The sequence below is a fragment of the Salvelinus sp. IW2-2015 genome, unplaced genomic scaffold, assembly GCF_002910315.2.
Source record: "Salvelinus sp. IW2-2015 unplaced genomic scaffold, ASM291031v2 Un_scaffold3381, whole genome shotgun sequence".
NCBI classification, from domain to species: domain Eukaryota; kingdom Metazoa; phylum Chordata; class Actinopteri; order Salmoniformes; family Salmonidae; genus Salvelinus; species Salvelinus sp. IW2-2015.
Genome location: NW_019944663.1, coordinates 10,638 through 21,901, shown reverse-complemented (window position 1 = coordinate 21,901; position 11,264 = coordinate 10,638). Strand labels below are relative to the sequence as shown.

The 11,264-nt window shown below is 47.1% G+C and overlaps 1 protein-coding gene across 1 annotated transcript in view; it reads left to right on the top strand.

Moving 5' to 3' along the window:
• Positions 1-11,264, top strand: part of LOC112075769 (serine/threonine-protein kinase ATR-like) — a 31,041-nt gene that overhangs the window by 11,072 nt on the left and 8,705 nt on the right. The window contains exons 10-16 of the mRNA XM_070441053.1: positions 3,942-4,195; positions 4,268-4,565; positions 4,719-4,890; positions 4,971-5,126; positions 6,980-7,270; positions 7,404-7,493; positions 7,640-7,870. Of these exons, the coding sequence (XP_070297154.1) occupies positions 3,942-4,195; positions 4,268-4,565; positions 4,719-4,890; positions 4,971-5,126; positions 6,980-7,270; positions 7,404-7,493; positions 7,640-7,870 (1,492 nt within the window). The remainder of the gene's footprint in view (positions 1-3,941; positions 4,196-4,267; positions 4,566-4,718; positions 4,891-4,970; positions 5,127-6,979; positions 7,271-7,403; positions 7,494-7,639; positions 7,871-11,264) is intronic.

Sequence of the window (11,264 nt, the reverse complement as noted above, 5' to 3'; positions counted from 1 at the left end):
TAACCTTGTCCCGAATCAAGACTGGACTCTACAGTTGCCATAGCCAAACGTCACTTTGGAGCGAAAGTTTTCAAATGGCTCCTCTGAGGGAAACATGAGGGCCGAAATGTTGTCGTTTCTCTCATAGCAGTGTTACAATTTAGCCAGCTGTTTTTAAATAGAGCGTTTTGTGGACTGTTCACAGTCCCTGGTCTAAAGATGGAAGGCTTGGAAATGTCTGCTATGATACCTGCACTGCGAGCTCACGAGTGAGTCTCCAGACTGCGCTGTCTGTACGCTGGACATTATTGTTTTGCTACTGTAGGTAGCAACATGCTAACTAATGCTGGCTACTTAGTAAAGTTTTCTAACTTCTCCGCATATTGCTGTTTAATAAAATAATTGAACAGTATGGCTTGATAAACGTCAATATCTAAACTAGCTCGGTAGCTTGTAATAGTACACTTAGCTAGCTAACTACATTGCTGTAACAACTTGTTGTCAATGCAGTTAGAAATCAGTCATGCATATCAGAAACATTGAAGGTTTGACGATTTTCTACACTTCCAGTGCCACCGCAGAGGAATACAACAAGGTGGTTCAGAAGCTCGTCAGATTCTCTGTCAGTTCATTGACCGAATACTGACAGACGTAGATGTCGGTGAGTCGCAGCTTCTCTCTCTGTCGCTGCTTCCTCTCTGTCTCTCTCTTGCCCAGTTTATTGACTGGTGTGTCTTGTTTCAGTTGCGTTGGAGCTGTCTAAGAGGTCCAGTTCAAGCCAGCGTGTGTGATGTTGTTGGACTTTGTTCAGCACATTATAAAGTCTTCCTCTCTGATGTCTTGTCAACCCTGCTTGTCAGCTGCCCACTTCACAGACACACGCAGAGCAGCACCGGTAAGAACCACTGTGGTTTAAACTGTCCTCTCCTCCTTACTCCCTCTCCCTTATTCTTCCTCTCCGTCTCTCTCGCTAGAGTTCAGTAGGTGGTTGTCGGCAGGTTGCTGCGAGTCGCCGCATCTCCAAGCTGTGACGTCATCCATTGGCGTGTCTCGGCGTGCTCTGCTCCCTACTGCACGCACTCAGACCGCAGCACCAATCACCTTCAACGTCATCGCCAAAGAGATGCTTGATTGGCCCAGGACCTCAGCAATCTGCTCTACACACACACACATCACACACCCCAGGACAATACACACTCTACAAACACACACACCTTGGGCCGTAACCCTGCAGTCTTTCTCTGTCTCTCTCACCCCTTATCTCACCCCTCACCCCTCCTCCTCCCTCGCCGCGCCTTGGAAACCCTCGTTGCAGTGACAGTGAACGTTCTGACCGACGCCCTCAGGGGATTGGCCAGCCGCAGGGAGATGGGGGTGGCTTGGAGGCGGGCTGTTTGGTCTTGGCCTATGGGAGTGCTCGGTTAAGGAGGTTGCTATGGTGATGCTGAGCGCGCTGGCGGAGATTGGTGGGTTCCGGAGAGGCGGAGTCAGGAGTTTTTTACAGCATACCTGATGCTGCTGGACACACACACACCTGAGCCAGAGACATCATGGGGGAGAGCTGCTGAAACTGACGCAGTGTGTGTTTGGATCTGCGCACACACCTGCTCACACACACACACGTTTTGACTACCCACCTGCCCCAGCTGTTGGAACGTGTGTGGTGTCTGCAGGGGCGGCTTAGTCTGGAATTAGAGGTCAGCCAATCGCTGAGCTTTGTCTTTAACTTTCCTGTTGTCCGTCTCCACCGGATACAGAGAGCGCCCCGTCGCTATGGAACAGGAGTCACTGACGTCTGCAGAAACCTCACACACTCCATCGGATGGGAGAAGCAGTCTGAGGTACGCACACACCATAGAGGTAGAAAGAGGACTCATCTTTGTATCTGTGCAATTATAAAGTCTTTCCAGCATGGCCAGCACAAGTGAAGCAATCTCTATTTTAAGTAGTCAATTTTCTTCTTGTGTGTTTAAAAAAAGCATAAAGCTAATGTTGATGATTTACCACCACCTGCAGTCGCTGGAGTCCTTGAACCCAATCTTGATGTGTCATTCATTTATTGTGCCACCTAGACGGTGGTGAATTTTATAACCATAGGCAACCCATTTGAAAAAGAAGACAATGCTCTGATGTTGACTGATCGCTCCAACCCATTGTAGTCTCCACCCAGTTGACTTTTTAAAATGGTGGAACCCCTCAATGGCAATGACCATGCTGAACGGGTATTATCCATCTAGAGTCCCTTTCCACACACACACTGGCCATTCATTTATCAACCAATTGCATTTGGTTGAATATTTGTGAAGAATCAACTTACAGTCCTTTGTGTGTCAGTGTGTGCAGGGGTTCTTTTACCACTGCCCTGAAGGCTGAGGTTGCTGTGGTGATGCAAGAGAGGGAGGATGGAGAACGGCTGCTAACGACCCGTCTACCCATCACCCCCCTGGCCAGCAAAGACCCCCGAAACTCCCCCGATGTGAGTCACATCTGATCTCTACTCTCTAGATCACTCTAAATCAAACTGTCCATATCAACGTGTTACCATCTTGTGTGTGTGTGTGTGTGTAGGAGGTGGACATGCGTGTGCGTAGTGAGGTGTGGGCGCCAGTGAGCGCAGGCTGGATGACCTTCTGCTTCTCTGGTGAACTGTGACCTTGACCCGATGACCCCTGAGCCTGACGCTGACCCTCAATGACCCTGAGAGCTCTGAAGGGACTCGCTCTCCATCCTGCACCTGGCTGGCCTCTGTTACACACACCACCAGGTATCACACCACACACACCCAGAAGGTAACACACACACACACAAACATACCAGGTATCACACACCCACCCAGAAGGTAACCACACACACCAAACACACACCAGGTATCACACAACCCACATTATCTCTCACACAGATCTTTCCATCTCTCTTTCTCTCCTCCAGCTCCTCCTCTCTCCTGTGGCTGTCTGCCTCCACTCTGGGCAGGGCTTTGGACACTGTCAATCACTACTGGGTGGGGCTAAGTCTACCACTGACCACACCCATATACAGTCTGCCATCCAGGTGGCTGTCAGAATACTTGGACTCCATCATTCTACCTGACAAGTAAGAGATACACCACACATCCCCACGCAGCAGAGACAGCAGCAACACACACTCCGTCTGGACCTGGGGGGCTGCAGAGACAGAGATGTTATATTCACCAACACACACACACAAATTGTTCATGTAAAATGTTGTTTTCTCACCTCGTGTCTGTGCGTAGTGAGTAGCCCGGCTAGGACAGTGGTCTCCAGAATAGTTGTGCGCGTTGCTGTCCGTGCCATGGGTGTGTGAGCTGTCGTCTGTCCCAGCCTATCAGATGGCAGGGATTCCCCCCCAGCCTCCCCGACTTGGCTAAGAGAATGTCTCCCTGCTACTGTGAGTACTGTGTGTGTGTGTATGTTGTGTGTTGTGTGTTGTGTGTGTTGGTAATATAACATCTCTGTTCTGCAGCCCCCAGGTCCAGGCGGAGTGGTGTGTTGCTGCTGTCTTCTGCTGCGTGGGATGTGTGTGTGTCGTGGCGTGTGGTCTGTGTGTTCCCAGGCCCTGGAGGTCCCCATGAGGTGGTCAGGCCAGTGCTGTCAGGAGCTTTCCTCTACCTACTGCACCACGTGGGCACCACCACACGCACACCAAACCTGGACACACACCACCTTAATGTAAGTACACCACACCACAACCTGACACCACACCACCTTAATGTAAGTAACACACACCACAACCTGGACACACACCACCACCTTAATGTAAGTACACACACCACAACCTGAACACACACCACCTTAATGTAAGTACACACACCACAACCTGACACACACCACCTTAATGTAAGTACACACACCACAACCTGACACACACCACCTTGCACACTGACATACTTTCTGCGTTTCCATCACTGTGTCAGGGGTATGCTAACAGTGTTTCTGTCTGTGTAGGAGTGTCCTGGAGGACAGCTCAGAGCAGGTGAGGGCGGAGCTAGCTGGTATTTCTGGTCAGCTGACCTGCGTCCTATCGGGGAGCTCCAAATTAAATGTCAATCACAAGGAGCCCCTCCCACTACCCATGATCCTTTGCTCCCGCCTCGGCCTTGCAGCTGAGCATGCTGGGAAGGGCACTCCCATTGGAGCATCCGTCATCAAGCCTGTCCTACCTCTGCTACGACCGAGCAGCAGCAGTGTTGCCAAAAGAGGTGTGTGTGTGTGTTCTTGTTTTCATGTTGACGAAATGAGTGTGTGAGATCTTACGTGTGTGTGTGTCTTAGCGTTCCTAGATGCTCTGCCGCACCTCTGCCAGCATGTCAACCTTGGAGGCAGAGACAGTGACTCTCTGGCCATTCTGAGAGATCTGATTGGCCTAATAGAAGACCCAGACCCGTCAGTCAGAACACTCTTCAGCCAATCAGTTCGCTTCCTGCTGGCGGAGCCCACCTCCGAACCCGACCAGGATCCAGTCAAGGAGCTGCTGGTGTCTCGTGTGAAGGAGGCGTTCAGTAAGGCTAAACTCAACAGAGACGACGAGCTACGCAGCACGCTCATACTGACCACTGGAGAGATTGGCAGGTAACACACGCATCAGAAAACACTTTTAATGTCTTGGTGAAAAAGATGTGATGGAGATGAATTGCAGTTCTAACAAGCTTTCTCCCCTCCCCCGCTCTTTCTCTCTGTCTCTCTCTGTCTCTCCCTCCTTCCCTCTGTCTCTCTCTCCCCTAGGGCTGCTAAGGGTAGCTTGGTGTCGTTCTCTCTCCTGAGGTTACTGCACTGTCTCCTGTCCAAGTCCTCTCCTGTCTCTGTGTCAGCCTACACACAGATCACTGCCCTGGCCACAGCTAGAGGACTCAAACTACAGACACTGTTCAGCCAGTACAAGAACCCTGTCTGCCAGGTAACACACACACACCTTTATATCATCACAACTGTCTGCTTGTACCTGCTTGTACCTAACAAGTGTTGGTGTGTGTTTAGTTCCTGGTAGAGTCCCTCCACTCGCGTCACGCCGGCGCCCTGCGGAGCACGCCAGAGCAAGGTAGCCAGCTAGCCAATCAGAGAGAAGTAGCTCTGGACATCCTGTCTCAGGTCGCCCACGCCTTTGACTTCCCTGACCTGCACCGCTTCCTCACGGTATGTACACACACACGTATATATACAGTTGAAGTCGGAAGTTTACATACACTTAGGTTGGAGTCATTAAAACTCGTTTTTCAAACACTCCACAAATTTCTTGTTAACAAACTATAGTTTTGGCAAGTCATTTAGGACATTGAATTTTTCCAACAATTGTTTACAGACAGATTATTCACTTATAATTCACTGTATCACAATTCCAGTGGGTCAGATGTTTACATACACTAAGTTGACTGTGCCTTTAAACTGCTTGGAAAATTCCAGAAAATTATGTCCTTGCTTTAGAAGCTTCTAATAGGCTAAACTGAGCATAATTTGAGTCAATTGGAGTGTACCTGTGGATGTATTTCAAGGCCTACCTTCAAACACAGTGCCTCTTTGCTTTGACATCATGGGAAAATCACAAAGACCTCAGAAAAAACGATTGCAGGCGCTTCACAAGTCTGGTTCATCCTTGGGGGCAATTTCCAAATGCCTGAAGGTACCACATTCATCTGTACAAACAATAGTGTGCAAGTATAAAACACCATGGGACCACGAGCAGCCGTCATACCACTCAGGAAGGAGATGCGTTCTGTCTCCTAGAGATGAACGTACTTTGGTGCAAAAAGTGCAAATCAATCCCAGAACAACCAGCAAAGGACCTTGTGAAGGAGGAACAGGAGGGAGGAACAGGTACAAATGTACATCATAGCCACAGTAAAACGAGTGCCTATTTTGACATAACCTGAAAGGCCGCTCTGCAAGGAACGCAGCCACGCTCCAAAACCGCCATAAAAAAAAGCCAGACTACGTGGTTTGCAACTACCACATGGGACAAATATCATGCTTTTTGGAGAATATGTCCGCTGGTCTTGATGAAACAAAAGGTAGAACTGTTTGGCCGTAATGACCATCGTTTATGTTTGAGGAAAAAAGGGGAGGCTTGCAAGCCGAGAACACCATCCCCAACCGTGAAGCATTGAGGCGTGCAGCATCGATGTTTGGGGGTGCTTTGCTGCAGAAGGGACTGTGCACTTCACAAAAATAGATGGCATCATGAGGAAGGCAAATTATGTGAATATATTGAAGCAGACATCAGTCAAGAATAAAGCTTGGTCGCAAATGGGTCTATCCAAATGGACAATCGACCCCAAGCATACTTCACAATTGTGGCAAAATTGGCTTAAGGACAACAAAGTCAATGTTATTGTCCTGGCCAATCTACTCAAAGTGCTGGATCCAATCCCATAGAAAATGTGTGGCGCAGAACTGCAAAAAGCATGTGCGAGCAGAGGGAGGCCTACAAAAACCTGACTCCAGCTTACACCAGGCTCTGTCAGGAGAATCGGGCCAAAAATTCACCCAAACTTATTGTGGTAAGCTTTGGGGAGGCTACCGAAAACGTTTGACCCAATTTAAACAATTTAAAGGCAATGCTACCAAATACTAATTGAGTGTATGTAAACTTCTGACCCACTGGGAATGTGATGAAAGAAATAAAAGCTGACATAAATCATTCTCTCAACTATTATTCTGACATTTCACACTCTTAAAATAAAGTGGTGATCCTAACTGACCTAAGACTAGGAATTTTTCCTAGGATTAAATGTCAGGAATTGTGACAAACTGAGTTTTAAATGTGTTTGGCTAAGGTGTATGTTAACTTTGGACTTCAACTATGTCTGTGTGTGTGTGTGTGTGTGTGTGTGTGTATATATATATATATATATACACACACACACACAACACAAACAAATTTCAGTTTGTTTATTATAATCTAGAACTTTATATTAAAATCAGCAAGGATTTAATTTGGACCAATTGAAATGTGTGTATACAGTATGTGTGTGTGGTGTGTGTGTTTGCAGAGGACTCTCCAGGTGCTCCTCCCCTACCTGGCCGCGAAGGCCAGCGCCACAGGCTCCGCCCTCATCAGGACGCTGGCCAATGAGATGAAAGCGAACCGRCGCGAGATCCTGATCAACAACTTTAAGTACATCTTCAGCCACCTGGTGTGTTCCTGCACTAAGGAGGAGCTGGAGAGAGCCTTCCACTACCTCCAGAGAGAGACGGAGATAGAGCTGGGCTCTCTGCTGAGGCAGGACTTCCAGGGCCTGCACAACGAGCTGCTGCTACGCCTGGGAGAACACTACCAACAAGTACACACACTGGGGCATCGCTTTGTGTCCAACATCYTTTAGCTGGAATATGTTCACTTTATGTCATCATGGCCTTTTGTGGCTTGTTGCGTTGTCTGTGTAGATGTTTAATGGTTTGACCGTGTGTGTGCAGGTGTTTAATGGTCTGGCCATCCTGGCCTCATTTGCCTCCAATGACGACCCGTACCAGGGACCCCGTGACATCACCACCCCGGAACACATGGTAATGACATCACACTGATGACATCATTGGTTTTCTGATTAGTTTCTAGGAGATGCGTCAGTACTTTAGCAATGGTGAGGCTTCAGTGTCACTGAGTGCTTGGAAAATGTCTTCCTCTTTACTTTAAATCTCTCTCTCTCCCCCAGGCTGACTACCTCCAGCCCAAGCTGCTGGGCATCCTGGCCTTCTTCAACATGCAGCTGCTGAGCTCCAGTGCTGGGGAGAAGGACGGTAAGAAGATGGCCCTGACCAGCCTGATGGCCCTGATGAAGCTGATGGGCTCCAAACACACCAGCTCAGTCCGAGTCAAGATGATGACCACACTACGGACTGGACTACGATACAGACAAGACTTCCCTCTGCTCTGCTGCCAGTCAGTACACATAGTGCTAACACACACACACACACACACACACACACACACACACACACACACACACACACANCAAGGTTCAGAATGTCCACTGACTATACCTTCATATTGCATATTGCTCTGATGTTTGTCTACTTTCATCTCATGCTATTAGACTTAAATCTGTAAGCGTTGCATGCCGGTTCAGAATGTCCACTGACTATACCTTCATATTGCATATTGCTCTGATGTTTGTCTACTTTCATCTCATGCTATTAGACTTAAATCTGTAAGCGTTGCATGCCTTCATTTTACATGGGTGTTTAAAAAAAACAACTCAACAAATCCAAAACATCCTCGCAATAACTATCTTTCACATGGACACTGAAAAGATCCGCAAATGGCTGTATGTGGAATGGATCAAGGACAGGAGAGGTGTTCAGAGGTGCTTAAAGGAAGGCGCACAGGGAGGCCTCATGAAAAACACTGTTTCATATGCTCTTTTTAATCACAGTAATAGGCAGTGATTTGTCAGTCACAGTGAGCTTGATAACGTGAAAGAATAATTTTTATAGCATCACTTTCATATACTGTACATTAAGACAAATCCTTCTACGTAACCTGATAATGACTTGATATTTGAGTGCATTCACAACAAGCCACCTGCAGACAACTTACAAAATGCTATAGTGCATTTGAGGGTTGTTTTTCTGATGAAAATAGTTATTTGATGCATGGCCTACTATTTCTAACTGGGAAAATAAACTCCTACGTCTTTGTGAGTAAAATCCTTTTTCCAAAATTGATTTAGGTACATTTTTGTGAAGAGGTATGAGGGTTGTGATATGGGTCATTTAATAGTAAAATTATTTAAGGGATCAATACATTTCTATATTGCTTCCCCAGTATATGCATGAACCATCAGGCCAAGTGTTTTTGGTTGACCCTGCTGGACAGAAAGAGGAGGAGGAATCGGAACACGCTGCAATCAAATTCAGGTCGTAGTTATTCCATTGTACTGGATCTAATACATATTAGTATTTTACATACATTCATAAGTGTAATACTTTTTTTTGACATACTGTGAAAAACTCTCTTGGTTACTGGCTCTGTCACTTTCAGACATGCGCAGAGCAGACTTGAACCACTGGGGTTCTCTGTAAAGAGAGAGTAATCCAAAAGGCACAGACACACCCCTTGACTTTCAACTGGCACTGTTGACCTGTATGTATACTCTCCTGATTGGCTCTGTGGTGCACAGTCTGGCAGTCTGACTAAAGTGCCAGAGGTATGAGGAGAGACATCCTCCTTTGTATTTATGGGAACAAATATTTCCTAACACTTTGGATCCTATTCTTGGACAGTTAGAAGACACAATGCATCAATGCAAACACATTTTTCTTACTAATTACTGTCCATGAGTAACCTCAACCTTGTGGGTGTTTGGGCCAATAAAGTGCCAACTCAATTCTACCACTGACTAGTCTCTCATGCCCCTATGAACGGGGAGCAATAGTTTTTCATCTAAACCAGCCCTTTTTTACTGGAGCACACTAACACCTAATTGGGGCTTTTTTCTTGACACATAGTAGCAGTTTACCAGATAAGAAGTCAAGAAGATCAAAAAGTATATTGTTGTAAGGGTGTATTACGTCCTGTGCTGGTAGAATTGTCATATCCATTCTGGATTCTGAGTGGTAAAATCATAGCTGAAAAAGGCCTTTATGAATGTGTATACATTTTCCGCCAAGACAGAACTGCCAAAGGGGGTGGAGTTGCAATCTACTGCAGAGACAGCCTGCAGATTTCTGTCATGCTATCCAGGTCTGTGCCCAAACAGTTCAAGCTTCTACTTTTAAAAATCCACCTTTCCAGAAATAAGGTTCTCACTGTTGCTGCTTGTTTACAGACCCACCTCAGCCCCCAGCTTCGCCCTGGACACCAAATGTGAATTAATTGCCCCCCATTTATCTTCAGAGTTTGTAATGTTAGGTGACCTAAACTGGGACATGCTTAACACCTCAGCCGTCCTACAATCTAAGCTAGATGCCCTCAATCTCACCCAAATTATCATGGAACCTACCAGGTACAACCCCAAATCCGTAAACTTTTCTCACCATCTTAAATAAGCATGCCCCATTCAAAAAATGTAGAACCAGGAACAGATATAGCCCTTGGTTCACTCCAGACCTGACTGCCCTTGACCAGCACAAAAACCTTCTGTGGCGTACTGCATTAGCATCGAATAGCCCCCGCCGATATGCACTTTTCGAGCTGGGAAGTTAGGAACCCAATATACAGCAGGCAGTTTAGGAAAGCTAAGGCCTGAGTTTTTTCAGAAACAGAATTTACATCTGTTAGCATAAACTCGCAAGATGTTCTGGCGACACTCCAAAGTATCCTGGAGATAATAAGATCACCTCCTCGTCCAGCTGCCGCACTGCAGCTGAGGCTAGGAAACACTGTCATCCACCGATAAAGTCTGAGACTTATCGAGAACTTTCAATAAGCATTTTTCTAGAAGGGCTGGGCTGGTTTCCGACACTTGGCTAACGCCTACGATCCCGGTACATACAAGCTCTGCACCCGTCACTTTGAGCGCAGCAACTTGCCCAACCTCCCCATTTCTCTTGTCACCTAAGATCCAGATAGCCTGATGTTCTGAAAGACGCTGCAAAATGCTGGAGCCCTACAAATCAGGTCTGGGGCTAGAGCCTATCTTGACGCCTCTCATTTCTAAAATTATGCCGCCGCAATTGTTGCAACCCCTATATTTACATAGCGGCTGTTCAACGCTCTCTTTCGTATATGGTCCTGAGATTGCCCGAAAGATTTGCGAAAGCTGCCTGGCGGGCATACCCCCCTGCTTCAAAGGGGGAGACACTCTCTGGCCATTTCGGAATCCTCAACGTACCTTTCTCCGCGCTATGCAATCTGGTTTCCAAGCTGGTCATCGCGTGCACCTGCAGCGCCAACGCTCTCAATGGGTCTTAAACGATCATTATATCCCGCCCATCGAGCAAAAGACTAATAGTGTGCAGCGTATCATCGCCTGAGCCAAGGCTTTCGATCCTGTGAGGTCACAGGATTCTTATCGTCTCAGACTTGAACAGACTTAGGTTTCTCAAATCACTGTTCTCGGCCTGTTCCACCAACAGCTTCTTAGATAGAGTTCAGTGTTGTCCAATGGGAGGGCTGTTGTCGGAGCTCTGCGCAGTCTCTATGGGGATTGCCACAGGGGTTCAATTTCGCGGGCCGACTCTCTTCTCTGTTAGATATCAAATGATGTAGCTCGTTGCGGCTGGTGATTCTCATGATCTCACCACTACGCAAAGCGACACGTCAGTTCTGTATACTTCTGGCCCTTCCTTGGACAGTCTGGTGTTAACTAACCTCCAAACGAGCTTCAATGCCATACA